The 26,953-nt window shown below is 40.3% G+C and overlaps 1 protein-coding gene across 4 annotated transcripts in view; it reads right to left on the reverse strand.

Annotated features, from left to right (window-relative positions):
* gucy2f (guanylate cyclase 2F, retinal) overlaps positions 1-26,953 on the reverse strand; it is a 50,028-nt gene that overhangs the window by 4,207 nt on the left and 18,868 nt on the right. The window contains exons 12-19 of one of the 4 annotated variants that reach the window (XR_015867132.1): positions 13,610-13,758; positions 13,363-13,526; positions 13,086-13,278; positions 12,344-12,518; positions 8,590-8,688; positions 8,431-8,518; positions 8,220-8,305; positions 8,026-8,105 (exon numbers count right to left, since the gene is read on the reverse strand). Coding sequence is in view for 2 of the 4 variants with exons in the window: in XM_088426902.1 (XP_088283028.1) it covers positions 8,220-8,305; positions 8,431-8,525; positions 8,590-8,688; positions 12,344-12,518; positions 13,086-13,278; positions 13,363-13,526; positions 13,610-13,758 (961 nt within the window). In the remaining 2 variants the exon portion in view is untranslated. Of the gene's footprint in view, positions 1-8,025; positions 8,106-8,219; positions 8,306-8,430; positions 8,689-12,343; positions 12,519-13,085; positions 13,279-13,362; positions 13,527-13,609; positions 13,759-26,953 lie in introns of all 4 variants that reach the window. The other 3 variants (XR_015867131.1, XM_088426904.1, XM_088426902.1) reach the window with 3 other exon arrangements.

Below are 26,953 nucleotides of genomic sequence, written 5' to 3' on the forward strand. Positions count from 1 at the left end.
TGTCCATTTCTCCAGGTGTTTGTTTCAGTTATTTGATAAGATGAGTGAGTGATTCAACAAGTCAATATAATATTGTGAACACAAGTAAAATGTATAAAGTGATAATGCTACTGATTTGTTTGCAAGTAAGTTTACGCCACAGGTGTCAAAGTCAAGGCCCGGGGCCAGATTCGGCCCCGCCACCTCACTTTTTGTGGGCCTTGAAATGCTGATGTGACTTCAGGTTTCTCACTAAAATACCAAAATTGCAAGTTATCTTTAACTTTTAAAAATTGGGGGGAAGAAAAACAAACATTTTCTTATTTTCCAAATCTCTTTTGAACACTTTTTGCCAGCTTCTGATATCAAATCTTGGTCAATGTGTGATCAACACACTCAAAATGTATTTGAATTCACAGTCAGTCCGGCCCGCTGACAGAAACTATCACTACAATGCGGCCCAAAATAAAAAATTGTTTGACACCAGTGGTTTACGCCACACTTTGTGTGGTAGAATTATGCTTACCAAATTGTCACCATCAAAGTACGGTGGACCCACAAGTTACAGCGTCGTTGGTTTCCGTTTTTTTCATGTTGCAATGTGGAATATTGAGTTCTTTTCGTTCCCTCTTTAAGGGAGTGTCATGACACTCCTCACGTATATTATACATACATAACACTGACTATACTATTTTGATACAAATGTTTAATATATATGTACAATTTTGATGTTTTCACCTGGGGTTCTTAACGCATTAGCTATTTAACATAGGTTTGGATTGCATGCAATACGGAAAATTACAACCGCGGAACGGACTAATCTTGTAACACGGGGGTCCACTGTATTTAGTGAGTTCATCCCTTTAATTGTGGTAGATGTTCTGTCTTTAATATTAATTAATGCTCAATTTACATTTTTTGAGGTTCTCAAAAACAAAGTTAATAAAATATATATACTGGCTAAAAATATCCCTTTTGGGATATTAGAGGAAATGAAACATTATAGGAAAATGCAGAAATATTAAATAGTTCATGCAATTAAGGATAAGAATGAAAAAACATATGGAACCCTGTACCACAATAGTTACCATACAACAAATAAAGCAGCAAGTGTTGAACAACAGGAAAAATGCCATCCAATTGGATTTTGGTTACAATGGCTTTATTAGAGCAAGTCACCTATTGTCTCCATTTTTAAGTGCCTATGGATACTTTCTGTCGGGGTGCCTTGGTGGCAGCCCTATTTGCTCGTTCTTGGCTCCTGGAGACCGAGCTTTGATGAGTCATTGTTAGGCAAGTCTAGCTGCTATTAGCTGTCAGGCAGCACCAGCTTGCGCAAGACTAGTTAATGAATTCTATAAACACGCATTGCAAAGTGTAAGGGTGCCCCAATAATAGGAGGAAAAACAAATGCAAGCATGACTTGTGTGCCTAAACCTATTCATTCAGAAAGTAAAGGCATCACAGAAAGTTGGCTGCAGAGTATGAGTATAGAACACTCAAACAGAGTAGAATGGCTGAGGCAGGAAAGACACATTTATGCATTCACATTAATAAATAGGGATGAGAAGAGGTCTGTTTATTTTTTTAGCTTGTTGAGCCTGAAATGCAATGAAAAACACAGGTAGTTCTTGGTAGTACTTGTCAGTCTACTCCATTATAGTAAAAGAGTCATACAGTACATAATAAATACATAGTGCAATGAAGCAGATTGGCTGTCGTGATGCAAAGCACTATAAAAGTTGAAATGTTTGTAATTTCTTCCAAACAGGCAAAATGAGCGTAATTTCGTGTCACTTTCCATCTTGTGTTGATCCATACCCGTCCTTCGTGTCATCCAATGCTCCGTTGCGCCATGTTGCGCAAACTACATTGACCTCAATTCAAAACAGGCCGTTTTTTTGCCTTTTACGCCGTTAACGTGAATGCAGAATTTAGACTCCACAGTAATAAGAGGTTAGGCATCACAGTTTGAAGATAAGAATGTGTATTATGCACATAATTAATAAATGATGAATCATAGAACTGAGAAGGGGGTGACAGAAAAGTTGCCGCTTACTAAAATAACAGCTGGAAACATCAGCCTCTACTGGCTGGTTCAGACTTAAACACACTCAGAGTCACGGGTGCATATTGACCCACCACAGAATAATTGATATAGCCTTCTTACTGACATAAGAGTAAAAGGTATTTTACTCTATAAAGCTACCTGACTCACTGTGTTGTGCAGGCTCAGCTGATATTGGACATATGACAAATACCACACAAGTTCAAATAAGAGGTAAAACAGACTATAAACCACAAATTAGGCAGTATCCACTCAAACCAGACATGGAGGAGGGAATCATATCTATAAGTGATGCTTTAAGAAAGGCAGGTATTTTAATACACCTGCACCTGAAGCAGAATGCAACACACCTATTTTTCCGGTCGAAAAGGCTCCATCTAGCAATGTACCTTACCCACACTCATTGTTAAATTCATTAAACCTGGCAGCTGGATATTTCACTGAGCAATGTGTTTCTTAGCATTCCATTATTCAAAGAAGCTCAGGCTTGGTTGGTTCACATTTACCTTCCAGGGCCAAAACTTGACATTCACTAGACTTCTGCAGGAATATGCGGATATTGCCAACTATCATTTCAGAAGCAGTAACAAGCTGCCAGTGACAGAACGGCATTGACCGACTCTCACCTTCATGAATGCATTAACACGCACACATACACGCGCACATCGAGCTCTCCTGCATGATGTTGCCGGAGTGGAGTGAGCCACTGCAAAAGAGAGGCGCTTCCATGTTGGAGCTAAAATAGCACTGAGAAAATGCTCTTGCTGGTCACATGACCATGGACGAAACCAACGTCACAAAGTTTCCATACTTTCATTAATTATTGCTTCTGGGATTCATTTGGTAAAGTTAGGAAGGGCAAAACAGGAGGGATGTTAGAATGCTGGCATGTTGGCGCAGAGGAGTAACATCTTGCATTTGGTTGACACTTTGTCTATTTTTTGAGAAAAAAATTAAACCCCCTTGCTCTGCAATCTGCACGACTGCGCCATCATCTTTCTGTTTCTGTGCAACGAACCTACCACAGTTGGGTTTCAGAAGTGGGACGGCTTGTCGACAAGGACGCGCTGTCCCACTGTCCGCTGGGCTGAGAGAAAATTAAACCCCTTTTCACTGCAATCTGTTCGACTGTGCCATCATCTTTTTGTTTCTGTGCAACGAACCCACCACACAGCCTTTCCCCCGATTTCAACTGCTGGAGGGCAGTCAGATAACTACGTATGTGGTAGACATTCTTGTTGCATCTCAAACCCAGTGGCATGTCAGTTCGACACCATTGCAATCATTTCCAGGTGCAGTGTCATCTTGTATGAGCACTATATAATTGATTTCACGATTTTCTCTTTGATTTATACCATTTTGCCGTTGTTGTTTACTTAATATGTATTCCTTTCTCTATATTTGCCAAAACTCATTCGCTAGATATTGCACCCTATGCCATTTCTTCCGAAGATACAAGTCATTTTTCACAAGCTCTCCTGGTGGTGGCAGTATCACTGATGACTTCATAATAAACAAAAGATTGGGTGTAAGAGGTGGAAGTCCCGTGGGGTCCTTGAGTAGCTGTGGAGTAATAGGTCTACTTTTTACTATTGCCATCACTTCATAAAGGTAGGTTCCTAAGGATGAACTGCCTAACGATTGGGATGACTGGTCCGAAATGGAGGTCAAAACACTTCTTTTGGTATGGATATGTCCCTCCCAGGCTCCGCCCATATGACCGGCTGAAGGAGGGTTCATCACAACCGAGTTGTCTTAAGTTTTCTTGATTCATTTGTTTTACCGCCTTCAGGAATTATTTTTTTGCTCCTACAAAGTTGGTGCCTTGGTCTGACTGAAATTAACGCACATATCCCCAAATGGCAATAAAAGCTCGAAGTGAATTGAGAAACGCATCGGTAGAATGGCTGGATGCTTAACATGCGGATTTAATGAAGGTCGTTTCAACCTACAGCCCACTGACACGATGCCCTTAGTATCCACAAGGGGTCTCCCAGGCCCTCGGAGCCCTCCCAGGCTCCGCCCATATGACTGGCTGAAGGAGGGTTCATCACAACCGAGTTGTCTTAAGTTTTCTTGATTCATTTGTTTTACCGCCTTCAGGAATTATTTTTTTGCTCCTACAAAGTTGGTGCCTTGGTCTGACTGAAATTAACGCACATATCCCCAAATGGCAATAAAAGCTCGAAGTGAATTGAGAAACGCATCGGTAGAATGGCTGGATGCTTAACATGCGGATTTAATGAAGGTCGTTTCAACCTACAGCCCACTGACACGATGCCCTTAGTATCCACAAAGGGGTCAAGGCTGTAGTGCTTCTTTGTCATATCATTTGATAACTCTTTTTGGGAAAGAAGCGCTCTGATTTCTCTGGCGAAGACAGATCTTTGAACAATTTTTATTATTGCAAGTTCAGCTTTTTGTCTTTCTATCAGACCTGTGGCCTCATTGTTTATTTTTTTGCTTGATCTTGACTTCCTTTGCAAATCTGATGAGCCTGGTGATAACTTTGACGAGTCTGGACAAACTGGAGAACTTCAGGAAGCACTCAACTAGAGGATAGGTCTTTGCCAATGTGTGATGTGTGACTGAGATCTCCCACCTTACACTCTTGACTGGGAATCTTGTTTTGCCAGAGAAAGCTTGGTCCACTATATCAATTGGAAGCGATTAGGTCTTTAACTTTCATTCCTAAAGATGCATGGTCAGTCTGTCTAATATCAGCACTGTAGTTACCTTAGTGGGTGCTATTCTAGACTTTGCGAACACAAGTGCACAATGAACATGTCCTGATTCACTGATGGCTCTTAAATAGATACAAACTCCATACATACTACTTAACACTGAACATTCGCACTCTATCACCATTCTGTCACTTCTAAACGTTATATAAGTATGTCAACATGTACTCACGGACATATAATATCCCGACTTTACCACAAACGAGGTGTTGAACTGCACTATAGCGATCTCCTGACTGAAGCAATTGACCGGAGCAGCGCCCCTCAGGCATATGACGGAAATGACTGCAAGGTGGCACTAAAGGACCATGTAACATCTGAATAGTAGCTCCTAAGCATGCTGTTCTAGTGAAGGCTTGTACTGAGCCTAAACGCCATCAAAAGATGATAACAATTGCTGAGAAGGCGAAACTTTTCGAAGGGAGAAGTTACGTGGCCGTAGTCCACCATTTGGGAGTGAAGTGAGTTGTTAGGGCTCGTAATAAAACGATCGTCCATTTGGAAGCTGCTTTTGCAATCTGGATTGCCAACTGCCGGCAGAAGACGCCCTTTCTTTTAAAGTCTCGCGTAGCTGCAGTCCTATTAGTAGTGGCCTGGACGTTGAATTAAAGACTAATCTGTACACGATTAAAAATTATTACAATGGAGAGTTTACACTTGAAATACCGTTTTACCATAAAAGAAATCTAGATAAGAGATTTCCAACGGTCTGGTGGACTGTCTGCTCCTTATTGTCTGCCTCTGCCTGTGTGTTGACAACAACAGCATTTCATGAGGTTTAGGGCACGTGCCTGTGGAGTTTTAATCTAGTCCTGCCCCACAGGCACGTTCGTGTCAGTCATGAAGCGCACCCACAGCAAACGGCGCACACACACATAGTCGGAGCAGAGAGAGTACGGAACAGACATTCGCCAGCCCGTTGGAAATATCTTACCTAGATTTCTTTTATAATAGAATGGTATTTCAAGTGTAAACTCTCCATTGCAATCATCTTTAATCATGTACAGATTAGACTTTAATTCAATGTCGGAGCCGCTGCTAATATGACCGCAGCTGCGCAAGACTTCAAAGAAAAAGGGTAACAGTTCTGTTGTTCCTCGTTGCCGCTGGGTTGTTGTGCATGAGGGTGGATTGCATCCGTGTGTGTGTAATCAGGGGGAGGTCCTTTGTGTGCTGTGGTTGGAGCGGTCATGTTACAGGAAAGCTAAGTGGGGTCTTGCGACATTGAGCGGGGGGCTTGTTTACATTGTATTGGCGGGCGATGAAGGCATGATCATTAATAGAAATACAGGTCGGTTTATTTTTTTGGAGTTGTCACGTTCAGTTGTGAAGTTGTAAGCAAAATAAAAGCCATGTTGTTGGGCCATATGAGTCCAACCGCTCTGATCTGAGCTGCTTTGTGGATGAGGTTCTCCAGCACAGCCTAAACAGTCTCTCTCTCTCTCTCTCTCTCTCTCTCTCTCTCTCTCTCTCTCTCTCTCTCTCTCTCTCTCTCTCTAACTCTCGTTCTCTCCCCAACAAGTTCACTACTGTACAGTGTTTAAAGTTTAATAATTTAAGATTAAAGTAAATGTGTACTGCAGTAATACAGTGTGGCCCCTGTGTTACAAGATAAATCTACTCCGCGGTTGGGCTTGTAAGGCAAATTCACCGTAGGACGAGCAATCCAAACCTTTGTTAAATCGCTAATGCGTTAAAAACCCCAGGTAAAAACATCAAAATTGTACATACATATTAAAAATTAGTACCAAAATAGAATAGTAAGTGCTACGTATATACAATGTAAATGAGTATTGCTGTAGTGTAAGTGGGCCCCCGTGTTACGAGATTAATCCGTTCCGTGGTTGGGTTCATAAGGCGAATTCACCGTATGACGGGCAATCCAAACCTATGTTAAATAGCTAATGTGTTTAGAACCCCAGGTAAAAACATCAAAATTGTACATACATATTGGTACCAAAATAGGATAGTAAATGCTACGTATATAAAATATACGTGTATACAATCAGAAAACATCATAAATAAAAAAATATAGAAAGGATTTATTTACCTTTGAGTGCCCCTTGTTATGCCCATATTCCCTAATAAGGGTTATCTCCAGCATTGTTTCCATGTAAATCATCTTCTTACTTCTCTCTTTAACTTCACTAGCAATCTTGGGACCCATGGCTAACGCTTTCATTTTTGAATTATGCAGTAAAATGCACTATAAATACGGTTTTGTAATCAAAGCTTTACCGTTCCGCCATTTTGAAACGATTGAGGCCGACTAATAGCAGACCACCATCTCCGTGAGGAGACGCTGACCAATAGTAGACCAGAAATATAGTGATGCGTTGCAGGGAGGCAAGTGTGACAGCAACTGAAAATAAGTTTAATTACCTAAAAACACCTGCAGATGGAGACGAAACAACACAAATACTATATAATAGGGTCATGACAGTGTTTTTGTCGCAAAACCGGGAAAATACCAAAAGGGGATGAAAAAACTCAGTATTCCACATGTCACGCTGTAACACGGGGGACCACAGTATTTGTCTTAAATAATATGTATAGCATGAAGACTTTTCACATTTAAAATATATATATATTTTTTTTTTACTTGTGGATTTTCAGCTATCGTGACTGGTTCCGAAACGTATCTACTGCAATAAACGAGAGTTCACTGTACTGCAAATTTTTCTTGATGGGAACCAAAGCACTCAATATTAGTCTTTGGACTCTGATCAAAGCAGCACCCTCCATCTTCACCCTACTCTCTCTAATGCAATGCAATATAACGCAATGCCTTATTTTCTCTGATATACAATCAGAGGCCCTTTCTGGCTCAACTAAATATCCATATTGGACCGTTTCTTTTTTTACTTTGGTCAGAATTCTTCATTTTAACAATGATAACAACGATCTTGCGCATCACTTGGTGGGGCAAGGAATGGCTCTGTCAACAACTTGACGTCATAGCCGTTCCTAAAATGGTGCTGTACTTTAAAACTAACTAGGGTGGCTTTGGGAGAGCAGTTTTGGCAAATAGAGGAGGCACAATTTAAATTCATGAAGGTAGATGACAACACAAACAAAGATTTCAACAATCTATTAATGAGCAGGGTGCATAAGTTGATAAGATAAAAAGATGGAGAAAAAAATCACAAAGCAAACTTGGAAATCATCAGCATTCACATCATAGCATGATGCCAATTTCCATAGGACACAACACAAACTGGCATGCAAGGGATCTACCTGCAGCTCACGGCTTTTTCTCTGCTTTCTTTCTCTTGTACGTGGCTATGTCCTCAGGGCTCAGGCCATGGTTGTCTTCACTGAGGTAGCACAGGTGCAGTTTGCGCAGGTTTGCACAAGTGCATTGAAAGTACTGTATACATTTTGGTGTGGTGGTGGGGCTACAAGAGCAATCAATGGTGGAAGGAACTTACCCCGGTTTAATCTCTGGCGGTTTTGGCAAAGGCTTTGCAAAGTCAGACTTTCCTTCGAGCCAGTACGTCTCTTCAATGCCTTTCCCCTATAATTGATGACAGTGTTTTATTTAAACTACATAGCTGTATTTTTGAAAATTCAACATTTTGTCAATTATCTTGTTTTCAAGCATTGATTTTGACAGATCGCAATGAAACTACTAAATGTTACCTTCAGCTCTGTCTTGCCCCTGACTTGTATCTTATATCCTTCCTCAAGAGAGTGGAGGATGCTCACAGTGCTCAAGTTTACATGGATTCTGTAAGCTGATAGAAGACAAATGAGAGTGTAATGAAAAGGGACTGAACTGGATCCCTACTGGAAACTCACGTAAACCAGTAGATTCCATTCTTGAGGCAGTGTTAACCGTGTCTCCAAACAGGCAGTAGCGAGGCATTGTCAGGCCTACCACTCCAGCGACGCAGGGCCCTAGGATCGGTACATATGATGCTCATTAAGGAGAAGGAGGCTTGAAAATCCAATAGTGAATTTGAACCCTCAGACATCTGCACAATTTGAATTTTGGCAGATTTTGTGTTATTCATAGAGCAACCAAATTATACACCCAGCATACACGTAAAGCGGGGAGTCCATGCTGGAAATCATCAAACCTGACTGAACTGGAGATATTTTGTAAAGAAGAAAAAAACCTTCAGCCTGAATCCAGAGTCCAGACTCTCATTTGAAGCCATAGGAACCGTTTGGAGGCTGTTACTGCTGCAAAAGGAGGCTCAACTAAATATTGATGTAATTTTTGTTGGGAGCCCACATTTATGTACCTTCCTACTTTTATTTAAATATTTATACTTCATTTCACTTTTCAAATATCACAGCATGTATCTGCTATCTGATATATTTTACTGAAATACCTATACTGTATATATATATATATATATATATATATATATATATATATATATATATATATATATATATATATATATTATACACAGTGGGCCCCCATGTTGCGAGATTAATCCGTTCTCTCGGTTGGGCACCATATGGCAGGCAATCCAAACCTGTCTGTTAATAGCTAATGCTTTTAGAACCCAAGGTAAAAACATCAAAATTGTACATACATATTACAAATTGGTACCAAAATCGTATAGTAAGTGCTATGTATATATAATATACATATATACAATCAGAAAACCTCATAAATAAAAAATATAGAAAAGATTCATTTACCTTTGAGTGGCGCTTGTTATGCCCATATTCCCAAGTAAGGGTAGCCTCGGCTAGGCTAGCTTCAAATTTCTTGATTATCTCCAGCTTCGTTTCCATATAAATCATCTTCTTACTTCTCTAACATCATTTGCAATCTTGGGACCCATGGCTAAACCCTTCGACTTTGAATTAAGCAGTAAAAAGCAAATTTTTTGAACGGGTTTTTTATATTGTGTTGAAATATAATTGCGTTGCAGGGAGGCAAGTGTGACGGCAACTGAAAATAAGTATAATAACCTCAAAATGCCTACAAATGGGGACAAAACAACACAAATACAGCCAAGCCCCTAGGGTCATGATAGTTGTTTTTGCTGCAAAGCTGGGGAAATACCGTAAAGAGGGTATAAAAAAAAGCTCAGTATTCCACATCGCAAAATGAAAAATACGTAAACCAGGGACGCTGTTACACAGGGGTCCACTGTGTGTATGGTTTAAATATTCTAATGAATTGGATTGTAGAGTCAGGTGGTCTTTGACTGAGTGCTGTTGGTAGTTTCCCGTCATTACTCGATACTCCAGACAATTTTGTCAGTTAAGTCAGTCAAGACTTAAGAATTGAAACTCTAAATTTTAACCGAGCTTATTTTCATTTTGATTAAACTTGGTATGCTTATTTATGGTGACAGTGCAAAATTAAATCTAAAATTTTAAAGGAACTGGCATAGGAGTTTGGGAACGACAGCTCACTTAATTTAGAAAATTCCGGCAAAAAGTTTGTGCGACTGCCTTCCTTTGAACCTTTATACCACAGGAACTACTGGGTCATTCTTCACAAATGAAGTATCGATGTATTTAACACCTTGAGGGCTTGTGAAAAACATAGTACACATTTTATTTTTCTTTCAATGATGTCAGTTTTGCATTCATTGAGGCTCACTTTCAAGAGTTGCACGCTAAACTTAAAAACTTCGTCTGCTCCATTGTGTCTCTGCCTCGACAATCTGTGTGCATGCTTGTGCCTACTGTATGTGCCTTAGCTTGTGGGTGCGTTTAATGACTAACACAGCATGTTATGGGTGTAAAAGCGTGATTTGGGGTGCAAGTAGATTGCAAATCCACAGGAACGTGCCGTGTAATTAATAAAATGCACACCAGCACACATCGTTGTCAACAAGCAGGAGATAGAAACAGAGGAGCAAAGATGACATACGTACACCAGACCGTTGGAGATCTCTTCTCTAGATTCCTTTTATAATAAAACGGTAATTCAAATGTAAACTCTCTAGTGTTATCTTGTTTGATCATGTACAGATCGGACATTAATTCAACATCCAGGCCACTAAAATATGACCACAGCTGCGCGAGACTTCAAAGGAAAGGGAGAACTGTTCACTTACTGTACAGTGTATAAGGTTTAATCATTTAAGACTTAAGTAAATATGTGTACAGTGATTCCTCGCTCTATTGCGGTTCATCTTTTGACCGCCTCCATTTGGCCTGCACTGATCGACCATCGCGGGTTAGGAGATTGGCCATCTGCGGTCCACTTGGTTGGAATGTGGGATGGTTCTTGCTCAATGGCTTTGCCGACTGTTAAGTCATCATTGCATTACATAGCACAATATATTTCCTGAAATCCATATTGTTTTATCTGTACTTGTCTGAAATGTGTATCTATTTGTCTGTATTTGGTACATGCAGCATCCACTTCAACCTGTGGGCCTGGAATTGGGCTCCTCCCACTTGTGGTCCCTTCTGGTGGTTTCTGATTTTCCCCTAATTGGGGTTTTTGAGTTTTTCCCTCCCCTTTTGGGAGCTTTGACAGGGGATGCTGTAGTGTACCACACCGAAAAGATGTCTCTGTATGACTTCTTTTTTTGAAAGAAGTCTCCACATGACCTCTTTTCATCTGTGAAGCCCTTTGAGACTTCGGTGATTTAGGGCTATTGTGAAGGGAATCATATATTAGGTTGTTATCATTATGTGCTTATTTCATTGTTACCCATTTATGCAATCCTAGTTCATCTTGACCCTGTCCTTAGATAGAGCTGTTGACGAACGAAAGTGTGAGCCGGGACCTTGGCCCAGCTGCTGGTGGCGCCCGGCTGGCTCTCTTGTTGTGTCTTGTAATCTGCTATGCTTTTGCTCAATAAAAGCCAGGGGGGGGACGGCTGGGCAGTGAAACTAGCGTTGGAAGACCCACGAGTTCATTTGCCCAAGCTTTTTTCCCTATGCCCGGCATAGAAAAGTCAATCTTGGCTGGTCTGAGTTACTCTTTTTGCTGTTTAAGCAGTTAGGCTTGTCCTAGTCTTCTTTTCTGAGATTTCTCTGACAGCTATAAAAATAAAATTTGATTGATTGTTTGATTGATTGATTACAAAAGGCAAAAGGACCCAAAAGCTGTGTCGCCGCAATGCAGTATAGCTTTCTTTTTTCTTTTACTTCACTAAAAAATTCACAAAAGACCAAGGTCGCAAAAATTGAAGCGCAAAATAGCAGGGGATCACTGTATATGGAAAAGGGCTATTTATAATGGTCGTCAATGGGACAAAGAATGGATTTAAACCACAATCCGGGTATCAATTTCTGAGCGTCAATCTGAACCAGTTAGAGACAAGATCTTGGCACTTGCCCTTTTGGCCTCTTTCGAAAGAAATTTCAGCTCTGTATTGTTTTTTCTTTTCTTATACCGTTATCTTTGATGAAACACAAACATATTGCCAAGTCCAAACAGTGTAACAGAAAAAATACAAGGGTTAAATTAATGGTATCCATGTAAAAAAAACAAAAAAAAGCAATACCATTATAGAAATTGGCCGCCAAATTGCCCCCCCCCCCCAAACACATACACACACATACACAAATCTAGCTGCATAGCAACAAGTTTAGACACCCCTGATCTACATGAACAAACAACCTGAGTGAATCCCGATCCTTATCCTGACAGGAACATCGGGCATGTGACGCATTCGGAATGTTCCCACTGAGCTGAGGATGTTCAGAGACATGTTGGCGATTTCAGCTGCATGCTTGTTGCCATTTCTCTTTGGCAGGCCTGATGCCACCATGTAAGCATCACCGATAGTCTCCACCTGGATAACGCATTGACACACGTGTCACTTATGGCAGTGGTCCCCAACCACTGGTCTGCGGCCCGATACCGGTCCGTGGATCAACTGGTACCGGGCCGCATGGTATGCACCCGAAATAATATTTTGGAAATTATTTAGTTTAACAGTTCATACGTTTGTACTTGATCTTTGTTTTTTTTGGCGCCACTTCTGGCCGCTGTTGATATTACATACAGTACATAGTGAGAAGGATGATGTGGTTTTTAGAGCAGCCAGCAGCAGCACACCCCTGGTCCGCAATATAAATCTAAAACGTTGACCGGTCCGTGGTGATAAAAAGGTTGGGCATCGCGTACTTATGGGTTTTTACAGTGTCATGATCCTTTACTAGGAAAACTGACTGAGAGGTCCTGATGTATACGTCTTGACAAAATGTCGGATTTTGCAGTGACAAATATCCCATACTAATCCCAAATAATTCATCACAAACAGAAACTGCTGTGTTTGCTTAAAGAGATCAGGTTTACGGCGAAATATGTACATTACACATACAGCGTACTAAAATCTAAGTGTGTGGCTATGTCTCACCTTGTAGACATCATGGTTGCTGAGCACAGCATCAAACAGAGTGTAAAGGTCATTAAGAAGGTCAACCACCTCAATGGGGTCACTGAGCGATGAGATCGTGGTAAAGCCCACTATATCGCTGAAATAGATGGTCACCTGGTCGAAATACTCCGGCTCCACTGTGGTACCGGTTTTCAGTGCCTCTGCCACAGAGCTGATGTAAAAAGGGAGAATAAGGTAATTAGATAAAACAAACAAACAAAAAACTCCATTTGTATTTGGTGGCCTGTCAACTAACGGTGGCAGCATCTCTGAGAGCAGTTTCTCTGTCCTGTGCTTCTCCACCTCCAGCTCCTCCGTTCGCTCTCGAATGAGGTCCTCCAGATTGGAGCTGTACTGTTCCAACATCCTTAACATGGAGTCAATAATGTTGGTCTTTTTACCTTTGTTGATGATCTTGAACTACAAGAAAAAGGGAAAGGATGACATAGAAAACCATAAAGACAAAGAGAATGATAACACTAATTCTTAAATACTGAACAAACCCTGTCAAAAATCTCATTGAAATCGGGTCTCCTATCGGGAAGCTCACTCCAGCACTGCTTCATCAGTTGGATGCACTCCAGAGGAGCCTGGTCGGGAGCTACAGAGGGCCGGCACATGGGAGGGGGCCTCTTAACTTTTCGAATGATTTCTAACAAGAATAGATCAGACAACAAACGAACTTTAACTGCCAAAATATTATTCGCCAATTAATTTGTTAGAATGTCATTATTTGTCAAGTTTATTTTTGGAAAATGATAATTAATGTAAATTTCTTATTCAGGTCTGTTTTTGTAACTGTGACATTGTTTGTGCGTTACTACGGTGTAATTTATTTGTTGCCCTGGAGACGTTTTGGTTAAGCACTTCTTGTTTTAATTGCACTGTGAATGTGATGTCGTGAAGAAAAAGAGGCAAGTGTCGGCTGATACATGGATAAAGCAGCTCATTTTTCATCAGCCTATCTATTTTTTTGAAGGGGGAGGTCCTTTTTGTGACTTTTTGGATTTCATCCCCCTCAGGATTTGAAAGTGCCAATATCTTGCCAAATTTACTTAAGTACTGGACAGCAGGTGTGAGCAATCGAGGTGTGTTTTGCTGTTATAAGTTTGCAATTTTTCAGTTAATAGCGTTATTGTTGTCGATTGTATAGTAATGTAAATATTGTATTTTATTTCATATTTTCTGTTTATGTTATGTGTATTTATGTTCATAGGTGGACGGTGACAAATTATCAAACGTCAGCTATACTGTATATGCAAATCGGGTGGCGTGGTTGATCAACTGAGAAGGAGTTGACAGTCAAACTCAATAGCGTAAAATGAAAAAGTGATCATCTGTGACACCATTCTGCTTGCACTTGCTCAACGAAGGATTAACGTGGAATTCAGAAAAGCTTGGACACATCACCGCTTGCTCGATAACGCTCGTAAATCAAGACACTGAAGTTTGTGTTCTGAAAGGGAATATTAAGGAGCAGATTACAACAAGGAGCTCTGTGTAGTGCATTATCGTTTTCCATAAGCATTAAGAAGCATTGTTGTTGTCTGTTGAATTGTTACAATTCATTTACATTCAATTGGGTTTCTTTTGAAAAAGTCTTTACAGTGTAAAAACAGAAGACCTGCTACGTTGCTTTGATCGAAGTTATGAGTATTGGAAGTCCTTAACTAAAGTGGCCAAAAAAAATCTGTGATTCATCAGGATTCAAGCAATATGCTTCACACCCATGATAACAATATTAAAGAGAACTTCCTGAACTCACTCAACTCTGATGATGCTTATCGAGCAGCATGGGATGCAAAAGATTCATTCAAGAGATTTATTGTCATATGTATAGTTGTACCATACAATGAAATTCATATTCTGTTCACATCCCTCAGAAGCAGACTAAGTTCCATAATTGAGCAATAAATAGAGCAACAAATAGTAATAAACAAAAAACAGAGACAATGGTGCTAATAATGTAGTGCAGAATGTTATGTAGTGCAAAACATTTTTAGTGCAAGCTATTGTTTATGCGTGCAGTAGGAGGCAGATTAGTTTGTGAGGGATTTTTTGAGAATCTGGATGGATCTGCTCCATGAACTACATTCCTGGCCTAAAATCACCTCAAAGGGGAGTGGTGACTTGAGGAAATTCTTTGACTCCTTGCGAAGTTGTGACTTTACCATGACAAGCAATGATAGCCTAAATGTACTCAATCAAAAGCTCAGTGCTAAGCTGCCAGACTGGTTAAGTACCAGATGGAATTGTAAAAATAATTGTATTGCTACTCAATATCAACTTGAGCATGACAAATGTCCAAGCTTTAAGTCTTTTATTACCTTTCAGTCAATGGAATCAATCATCGCATGTAATCCAATTACATCACACCAAGCAATACATCAAAGCGGACCTGAGAAGGGAAAGGCCAAAAACCAGAAAGAAGGACACAAGAAACACTCTGCCGGTGCCAAGGCGTTCACAACAAATACAAGTGAAAAGAACACACATGTTCATTTTGTAAAAAAAGGACATAGCATATTCAAGTGTCGCAAATTCATAAAACAACCAGTGAAAGACATCAAGTCGAGTTAAACACATCAAGAGCGAAAGACTATGTTTTGGTTGCTTGAAACCTGGCCATTTATCTAAGAACTGCACAAAGCAAATGTCTTGCAACACCTGTGCTAAGAGACATCCACATGCTTACTTGCCGATCGCTCAAAGAAAGATTATAACCCTCAACAAGAACAAGAATCATATAATGTGCACAAAGACACATGTAAAGAAAGAACCTCATTGGTTCCGGTTCCGGGGGAGTGTTTTGCTGCTGTCGCTGTTTTAGCCTTAGCTGGAGAGACGAACGATATTTTTCTTTTTCTATTTTTCTATTTTTACCACCACCCGTCGGACCTGTGTTCGATGTTTGTTTTTTTTTCTTCTTCTTTTTCCTTCATTTTTGAGGACTGCTTCCATTCTTCGATAGCTAGTCATTTGCCGTTTCTCTGAACAGCTCCTAGCTCCGTTCGTCCTCGTGCAGCTCTGCTAGCGTATTTCGCTCGGCTATACTAAGGTAAGCATGGCTCCGTGCACCTCCACCTCATCTGTCACTTGTGACACGTGCGTTATTCTCATGGAGAGGCTTTCTCTCCTAGAGGGCCGTGTCCGTCAGCTAGAGCAGAGTAGTCTGATAATCGTAGATCAGACGGACACATCTGATAGTGACAATGTGGGCTGTAGCCCTTCCGCAATGCCACTAGCGTCGGCTAGTGCGGGTCGTAGCCTACCCTCTAGTCCGGCTAGCATTAGCCCTAAGAAGCCTGCTAGCCGCGGTGAGCCTGTTCGGACGCATAATCGTTTTAGCCCCCTCGCTAGGCAAACTTCATCTCAGTCTACTGGCTCCCGCACATTAGTTATAGGGGACTCCATCACCCATAACATCAAGCTTAAAATGCCAGCCACCATAATGTGTATCCCTGGGGCCAGAGCACCCGACATTGAAGATAACCTTAGGGAGCTGACACGCAAGAGGGCTAGACACCAGTCTAGTGCAAACAACACTAGCTACTCGGACATAGTGATACACGTCGGCTCCAATGATACTAAAATGAGGCAGTCTGAGATTACAAAGAAGAACATAGCTAGGACTTGTAATCCTGCTAGAAAGATGAGTTGGCATTGAGTTATTGTCTCTGGCCCTCTGTCTGCGAGAGGCAATGATGAGAGGTTTAGCAGATTATGCTCGCTTAACCGGTGGATGGCTAGTTTCTGTAGAGAGCAGAGTTTCCAGTTTGTAGATAATTGGCCCTCTTTCTGGGGCCGGCCCGACCTGCTGAGGATGGATGGCCTTCACCCTAACTGGGAAGGAGCCATCACTCTTTCTAGAAACATAGATTACTGTTTGAGCCTTCCATGACTTCCCACATTAGAGCATGTCGGGTCGCAGGTGAGTAGCGAGCCTGCTAGAACGGGTGTGGAGTCGTTAAGGCTAGAGTTAACCGGCACTAGGCTGGACTGCTACAACACACATAGCATATTTAGTCTAGGTCACTGCAATCCACACACTGTTTTAATACCTAATGCTGAATGCCCTAATGATAAGATTTCTGCTGAGGTGGTGTTGATTAAAGAAAATAGCCCTGCCTCTTTAATCAGTAAGACTAGTGACAAAGTGCCTAGGCGGAATGTTAATATCAATATGCGCGCTGTAGCCGTCAACAATCGAATTCCTACTTTACTAACATTGCGACGAGGTTTTAATTACTCAAAATACAGAGCAAGCCCCAGCCATAAAAATCTTGTTGGTATTAGTACTACCAACACGAGGACTCAGAATAGTCCAGGAAAAAATTCCCAGTTTAAATTCGGCTTCATAAATATTAGGTCACTCCCTTCAAAAGCCCTTCTTGTAAATGATCTTACTACAGATCAAAATCTTAACGTGCTTGGTCTCTGCGAAACCTGACTAAAACCAAATGAATTCTTACCATTAAATGAGGCCTCAACCGCAAACTTTGTGGGCTCACATGTTGCACGTCCTTGTAAAAAAGGGGGGGGTGTCGCCCTAATTTCAGAATCTGATTTTAGGCTTAGCACGAGCACGAGTCACACTTTCAAGACATTTGAGGCTCTCGTTATGCGATCGAGCTCCTCACCACCATTCTATGTGGTAGTTATTTCCCGTCCTCCCGGTCCATACTCTGGATTCTTTGATGAATTCCCTGAACTTATGGCTGACTTAATAACTCACACAGATAATATATTAATTATGGGTGACTTCAATATTCATATGAACTCCCCATTGGAGCCACTTACTGTAGCTTTTCAAGCAATAATCGATGCATTTGGTTTTACACAAATAATAAAAGAAGCAACACAGCGGAGTGGTAATATCTTAGACTTAGTGCTAACCCATGGCCTAACTGCCTCAAACGTCACAATTCTGCCGCATACTAACGTTATGTCTGATCATTATCTTATAACATTTGAAGTCCTAGCTCAATGTGGTCTTGTTGTCCACAACCAAGGCTTTAAGAGCCGTGATATTAATTCTTCAACCACTGCTGCACTTTCTGAATTGCGTTCAATTTTTCCTTCCATGTGTGGTCTTATATATATGCAGCCAAAAATTTAGCATTTTTTAAACGTTTTTATGTGTTTAGCTGAGCCCTTTCATGTAATATCGCTGAAATTAAGTCTGAAAAGCCTCTAGACAGCCCCGCTAACCTCCACCAAATTTTACAAAGTTTCGATAATGGGCGTGGTCTCTACGACCATTTTCATTCCGAATCTTTATCTGTCCAGTAAAAGTTGCTGTAATTTGACCCAGATGATCTGATCTTCTCACAATTTCACACATTGGATGAAAGTATTCTCCTGAACATATCGACAAAGATATATTCCAGTTTAAAGCTAGCGCCACCTAGTGGCTGCAAAAAATGTCATTAGTCGAAAGATTACAAACAATCCTGTTTGGTTTGACCTACAGCTATGAAACTTTGTAGGCAAATGAAGGACTGTAAGACCTACAAAAAAGTCAATAGAAAAAATGTGCTAGGATGTACAGATAAATTGTTATGAATTTTTTTAATGTGCAGTTTTGTCCCATTCTTAGACATTAGCTGGTCTCAAACTAGTGCCTTTTTCTCTTGAACAATTCACCCCATTACGTTCAACTTTGGCATGAATCATTATCCAACTGAGGGGCACACATAGTCCAAATATCGTGAAGATCTCTTGACAGAAAAGATGGGGGCGGAGCTTCAAATTATGTTTAATACTTCCTTTGCCAAGAGTGACAAAAATCTTAATAACTCAGCTATGACAGCTTCAAACCATCTGAAACTCTCCTGGGCCTTTAAAAGTAATGCAATAATACAGCTCTGTGATAAACTTTCAAATCATTTAGAGCGCCATCCAGTGGCGGACAAAAATCTCATTTTTTATACTTTCACGTACTGTGAAATGCCTGTTTGACTAAATGAACTAAAAAATGGTCAGAAAAGCTATGACACATTGGAACATTAAGGTTCTCAACTTTTATGACTTTTCATTAAAGGGCGTGGCCTCTATGCCAACTCAAAATCAAATGTCTCGCGAAAACGGTCAAAGTTGCTGTAATTGGACCTAGATGATCTGATGTTTGCAAAACTTCATATATGGGATGGGAGTCCAATGTGAAACACACCTACAAGCCTATTTTTTATCACAGTACGAGCGCCACCTAGTGGCAGCAAAAAATATAGCAAATCCTTAATGTTTTTATGTCCTCTGCTGAGCCCCTTGAAGTGATATCCCTTAAATGTTTTCTGAAAAGCCAGTGGCCATGCCTTATGCCCTCCACAAATCAGTACAATGTTTCGACAGTGGGTGTGGCATATATGGCATTTAAAGTCACAAAATTGGAACAATAAAAGCTGCAGTAACTCCACACACATTGTCCCACCTTGTCTAAATTTTACATAATTGGTAATAGTCCTGCACTGAAGTGATCTACAACAAATTTTTCATCATTCATAGTCCTTGTTCATACCCCGACCTGTTCATACCCCAACGTGCACAGGTCTGCGAGGGCCCTTTATAGCTGCTTGCAGCTCTAGTTATTATTATTATTATTTACTGTGCAGCGCTTTTCCATTTTTGAGGGCCTAAACATGCACGAAAAGTCACCAAAATTTGCACATTTGTCGAGCCCGGTGAAAAATTTGATATTTTTGTGTTTCCCAAAATAATTAAAAAAAAATGGCTCTGCAGCGCCACCTAAGGTCGAAAAAGTGCACCTGGTCCCGGCCCGTTTGACCTAGAGCTACGAAAATTTTTAGGCATATGTAGGACCTAGAGACCTACAAAAAAGTCAGCGTGAGCCATGTGCTCAGATGTACAGAAAAACAGTTATGAATTTTTGAATGTGCATTTTTGGCCCATTTTTGCACGTTTGCAGGTCCCAAACTGCTCCTTGTTTCTCCTAAACGCTTTACTCAATCACCTTCAAATTTGCTGTGGTCCATATTCACACGTAGGGGCACAAGTGGGCAAAATTTGGTGCAGATCCGCTGGCATATATGATGGCGTGGCTTCAAATTATGTGTTCAATTTTTCCTTCGCCAAGAGGGACAAAAACCTTAATAACTTTGATGTACTAGCTTAAAAAAATCTAAAACTTCATAGGTACATGGAAACTTATGTCTTTAACACCTTTGAAAAAAGTTTTTTTAAGCATCTACTAGCGCCGCCTAGTGGTTGATTAAAATGTCATATTTTACACTTTCATGTATTGTGCTCAGTCTGTTTGAGTAAAACAAATGAAAATTGGTCAGAATATCATTAAGACATGGAATATTAAGGTTTTAAAATTTTATGACTTTTCGATAATGGGCGTAGTCTGCACGCCACCTCAAAGTCAGATGACTTGCCAAAACGAAAAAAGTGGCTGTAATTGGCCCCAAAATGGCCTTATGAGTGGAAAATAGCCTCTCACTCCCGGCCCGTTTGACCTAGAGCTCCAATAATTTGTAGCCTTATGTAGGACCTCGAGCCCTACAAAAAAGTCAGCGCGAGCCATATGCTCAGATGTACAGAAAGAGAGTTATGAATTTTTGAATGTGCACTTTTGGCCCGTTTTTGCTCATTTGCAGGTCCCGAACTGCTCCTTTTTTCTCCCAAACGCTTTACTTAATTGACTTCAAATTTGCTGTGATGTTTTATCTGACTGTGAGGCACAATTGTTCAAATTTTTGTGATGATCCGCCATCAAATATGTTGGGGGCGGGGCTTTATAGCATGCCTTTGATGATTACTTTGCCACATGTGAAACAAACCTTGATAACTCAGCTTTACAAGCTTAGAAAAATCTGAAATTTCACAGACACATGGAGACTCAAGCCCTTAACACAAGTGTTAAAAAAAATCTTCAATTGCTTATAAGGCCATCTTGTGGCAAACAAAAATGTCAGTCTGATGTCTCGCCGAAACAAACAAAGTTGCTGTGTTTGGTCCCAGATGGTCTTATCTTTTCTAAACTTCATATATTTGATGGATTTCCAATGCGGAATACACCTATCAACGTATTTATTGCCCACCTAGTGGCAGCCAAATATATAGCATTTTTTAAACGTTTTAATGTGTTTAGCTGAGCCCTTTGAAGTATTATCGCTGACATTAAGTCTGAAAAGCCTCTAGACAGCCCTGCTGACCTCCACCAAATTTTACGAAGTTTCGATAATGTGCGTGGTCTCTACGACCATTTTCATTCTGAAGCTTTATCTGTCCAGTAAAAGTTGCTGTAATTTGACCCAGATGATCTGATCTTCTCACAATGTCACACATTGGATGAAAATATTCTCCTGAACATATCGACAAAAATATGTTCCAGTTTAAAGCTAGCGCCACCTAGTGGCTGCAAAAAATGTGATTAGTCGAAAGATTGGAGTCAATCCTGTTTGGTTTGACCTACAGCTATTAAACTTTGTAGGCAAATGAAGGACTGCAAGACCTACAAAAAAGTCAATATAAGTCATGTGCTAGGATGTACAGAAAATTTGTTATGAATTTTTTTAATGTGCAGTTTTGTCCCATTCTTAGACATTAGCTTGTCTCAAACTAGTGCCTTTTTCTCTTAAACGATTCACCCCATTACCTTCAACTTTGGCATGAATCATTATCCAACTGAGGGGCACACATAGTCCAAATATCGTGAAGATCTCCTGACATAAAAGATGGGGGCGGAGCTTCAAATTATGTTTAATACTTCCTTCGCCAAGAGTGACAAACATCTTAATAATTGAGCTATGGCAGCTTCAAACCATCTGAAACTTTCCTGGGACTTTAAAAGTCATACAATAATACAGCTATGTGATAAAGTTTCAAATCATTTACAGCGCCACCCAGTGGCGGACAAAAATCTCATTTTTTCTACTTTTATGTACTGTGAAATGCCTGTTTGATTAAATGAACTCAAAAATGGTCAGAAAAGCTATGACACATTGGAACATTAAGTTTCTCAACTTTTATGACTTTTCATTAAAGGGCGTGGCCTCTATGCACACTCAAAATCCGATGTCTCGCGAAAATGGTAAAAGTTGCTGTAATTGGACCTAGACGATCTTATAATTTTAAAACTTCGTATATGGGATGGGAGTCCAATGTGAAACACACCTACAAGCCTATTTTTTATCATAGTACGAGCGCCACCTAGTGGCTGCAAAAAATATAGCAAATCCTTAACGTTTTTATGTACTCTGCTGAGCCCCTTGAAGTGATATCCCTTAAATGTTTTCTGAAAAGCCAGTGGCCATGCCTTATGCCCTCCACAAATAAGTACGATGTTTCGACAGTGGGTGTGGCCTATATGGCTTTGAAAGTCACAAAATTGGAACAATAAAAGCTGCAGTAACTCAACCCACATTGTCCCACCTTGTCTAAATTTTACATATTTGGTAATAGTCCTGCACTGAAGGGATCTACAACTAATTTTTCATCATTCATAGTCCTTGTTCATACCCCGACCTGTTCATACCCCAACGTGCACAGGTCTGCGAGGGCCCTTTATAGCTGCTTGCAGCTCTAGTTATTATTATTAGGGCCCGAGCAGCTACCGCTGCGAGAGCCCTCTTGTTTTTCTCCAGATTATTATTATTATTATTATTATTTACTGTGCAGCGCTTTTCCATTTTTGAGGGCCTAAACATGCACGAAAAGTCACCAAAATTTGCACATTTGTCGGGCCCGGTGAAAAATTGGATATTTTTGTGTTTCTCAAAAGAATGCAAAAAAAATTGCTCTGCAGCGCCACCTAAGGTTGAAAAAGTGCACCTGGTCCCGGCCCGTTTGACCTAGAGCTACGAAAATTTTTAGGCATATGAAGGGCCTAGAGACCTACAAAAAAGTCAGCGCGAGCCATGTGCTCAGATGTACAGAAAAAGAGTTATGAATTTTTGAATGTGCATTTTTGGCCCATTTTTGCACGTTTGCAGGTCCCAAACTGCTCCTTGTTTCTCCTAAACGCTTTACTCAATCGCCTTCAAATTTGCTGTGGTATATAATAAGACATAGGGGCACAACTGGGCAAAATTTGGTGCAGATCCGCTGACATATATGATAGGGGCGTGGCTTCAAATTATGTGTTCAATTTTTCCTTCGCCAAGAGAGACATAAACCTTAATAACTTTGATGTACTAGCTTAAAAAAATCTAAAACTTCATAGACACATGGAAACTTATGTCTTTAACACCTTTAAACAAAGTTTTTTTCAATACCTACTAGCGCCGCCTAGTGGTTGATTAAAATGTCATTTTTTACACTTTCATGTATTGTGCTCAGTCTGTTTGAGTAAGACAAGTGAAAATTGGTCAGAATATCATTAACACATGGAATATTAAGATTTTAAAATTTTATGACTTTTCCATAATGGGCGTGGTCTGCACGCCACTTCAAAGTCAGATGACCCGCCAAAACGAAAAAAGTGGCTGTAATTGGCCCCAAAATGGCCTTATGAGTGGAAAATAGCCTCTTACTCCCGGCCCATTTGACCTAGAGCTACAAAAATTTGTAGCCTTATGTAGGACCTCAAGTCCTACAAAAAAGTCAGCGCGAGCCATATGCTCAGATGTACAGAAAGAGAGTTATGAATTTTTGAATGTGCACCTTTGGCCCGTTTTTGCTCATTTGCAGGTCCCGAACTGATCCTTTTTTCTCCCAAACGCTTGACCCGATCGACTTCAAATTTGCTGTGATGTTTTATCTGACTGTGTGGCACAATTGTTCAAATTTTCGTGACGATCCGCAATCAAATATGTTGGGGGCGGGGCTTCATATTAAGCCTTTGATGATTACTTTGCCACATGTGAAACAAACCTTTATAACTCAGCTTTCCAAGCTTGAAAAAATCTGAAACTTCACAGACACATGAAGACTCAAGCCCTTAACACATGTGTTTAAAAAAATCTTAAATTGCTTATAATGCCACCTAGTGGCAAACAAAAATGTCAGTCTGATTTCTCGCGAAAACGAACAAAGTTGCTGTATTTGAACCCAGATGGTCTTATCTTTTCTAAACATTACATATTTGATGGATTTCCAATGCGGAATACACCTATCAACGTATTTTTTGCTATAGTGCGAGCGCCACCTAGTGGCAGCCAAAAATATAGCATTTTTTAAACGTTTTTATGTGTTTAGCTGAGCCCTTTGATCTAATATCGCTGAAATTAAGTCTGACAAGCCTCTAGATAGCCTTGCTGACCTCCACCAAATTTTACGAAGTTTCGATAATGGGCGTGGCCTCTATGACCATTTTCATTCCGAAGCTTTATCTGTCCAGTAAAAGTTGCGGTAATTTGACCCAGATGATCTGATCTTCTCACAATTTCACACATTGGATAAAAATATTCTCCTGAACATAGCGACAAAAATATATTCCAGTTTAAAGCTAGCGCCACCTAGTGGCTGCACAAAAAGTCATTAGTCGAAAGATTACAGTCAATCCTGTTTGGTTTGACCTACAGCTATGAAACTTTGTAGGCTAATGAAGAACTGTAAGTCCTACAAAAAAGTCAATAAAAGTGATGTGCTAGGATGTACAAAAAAAATTGTTATGAATTTTTTTAATGTGCAGTTTTGTCCCATTCTTAGACATTAGCTGGTCTCAAACTAGTGCCTTTTTCTCTTAAAATCTTCACCCCATTACCTTAAACTTTGGCATTAATCATTATCCAACTGAGGGGCACACATAGTCCAAATATCGTGAAGATCTCTTGACATAAAAGATGGGGGCGGAGCTTCAAATTATGTTTAATATTTTCTTTCGCCAAGAGTGACAAAAATCTTAATAACTCAGCTATGACAGCTTCAAACCATCTGAAACTTTCCTGGGACTTTAAACGTCATGCAATAATACAGCTATGTGATAAAATTTCAAATCATTTACAGCGCCACCCAGTGGCGGACAAAAATCTCATTTATTATACTTTTATGTACTGTGAAATGCCTGTTTGACTAAATGAACTCAAAAATGGTCAGAAAAGCTATGACACATTGGAACATTAAGGTTCCCAACTTTTATGACTTTTCAATAAAGGGCGTGGCCTCTATGCCAACTCAAAATCCGATGTCTCGTGAAAACGGTAGAAGTTGCTGAAAATGGACCTAGACGATCTGATATTTTTAAAACTTCATATATGGGATGGGAGTCCAATGTGAAACACACCTACATGCCAATTTTTTATCATAGTACAAGCGCCACCTAGTTGCAGCAAAAAAAAAGCCAATCCTTAATGTTTTTATGTACTCTGCTGAGCCCCTTGAAGTGATATCCCTTAAATGTTTTCTGAAAAGCCAGTGGCCATGCCTTATGCCCTCCACAAATCAGTACGATGTTTCGACAGTGGGTGTGGCCTATATGGCATTGAAAGTCACAACATTGGAACAATAAAAGCTGCAGTAACTCCACCCACAATGTCCCACCTTGACTAAATTTTACATATTTGGTAAGAGTCCTGCACTGAAGTCATCTACAACTACTTTTTCATCGTTCATAGTCCTTGTTCATACCCCGACCTGTTCATAGCCCAACGTGCACAGGTCTGCGAGGGCCCTTTATAGCTGCTTGCAGCTCTAGTTATTATTATTATTTACTGTGCAGCGCTTTTCCATTTTTGAGGGCCTAAACATGCACGAAAAGTCACCAAAATTTGCACATTTGTCGGGCCCGGTGAAAAATTGGATATTTTTGTGTTTCCCAAAACAATGCAAAAAAAATGGCTCTGCAGCGCCACCTAAGGTTGAAAAAGTGCACCTGGTCCCGGCCCGTTTGACCTAGAGCTACGAAAATTTTTAGGCATATGTAGGACCTAGAGACCTACAAAAAAGTCAGCGTGAGCCATGTGCTCAGATGTACAGAAAAACAGTTATGAATTTTTGAATGTGCATTTTTGGCCCATTTTTGCACGTTTGCAGGTCCCAAACTGCTCCTTGTTTCTCCTAAACGCTTTACTCAATCACCTTCAAATTTGCTGTGGTCCATATTCACACATAGGGGCACAAGTGGGCAAAATTTGGTGCAGATCCGCTGACATATATGATAGGGGCGTGGCTTCAAATTATGTGTTCAATTTTTCCTTCGCCAAGAGTGACATAAACCTTAATAACTTTGTTGTACTAGCTTAAAAAAATCTAAAACTTCATAGATACATGGAAACTTATGTCTTTAACACCTTTGAAAAAAGTTTTTTTAAATACCTACTAGCGCCGCCTAGTGGTTGATTAAAATGTCATTTTTTACACTTTCATGTATTGTGCTCAGTCTGTTTGAGTAAAACAAATGAAAATTGGTCAGAATATCATTAAGACATGGAATATTAAGGTTTTAAAATTTTACGACTTTTCGATAATGGGCGTAGTCTGCACGCCACCTCAAAGTCAGATGACTCGCCAAAACGAAAAAAGTGGCTGTAATTGGCCCCAAAATGGCCTTATGAGTGGAAAATAGCCTCTCACTCCCGGCCCGTCTGACCTAGAGCTCCAAAAATTTGTAGCCTTATGTAGGACCTCGAGCCCTACAAAAAAGTCAGCGCGAGCCATGTGCTCAGATGTACAGAAAGAGAGTTATGAATTTTTGAATGTGCACTTTTGGCCCGTTTTTGCTCATTTGCAGGTCCCGAACTGCTCCTTTTTTCTCCCAAACGCTTGACCCGATCGACTTCAAATTTGCTGTGATGTTTTATCTGACTGTGAGGCACAATTGTTCAAATTTTTGTGATGATCCGCCATCAAATATGTTGGGGGCGGGGCTTTATAGTATGCCTTTGATGATTACTTTGCCACATGTGAAACAAACCTTTATAACTCAGCTTTACAAGCTTAGAAAA

This window comes from Hippichthys cyanospilos, chromosome 11, assembly GCF_059441005.1.
Source record: "Hippichthys cyanospilos isolate Australia breed blue-spotted pipefish chromosome 11, RoL_Hcya_1.0, whole genome shotgun sequence".
Taxonomy (NCBI): domain Eukaryota; kingdom Metazoa; phylum Chordata; class Actinopteri; order Syngnathiformes; family Syngnathidae; genus Hippichthys; species Hippichthys cyanospilos.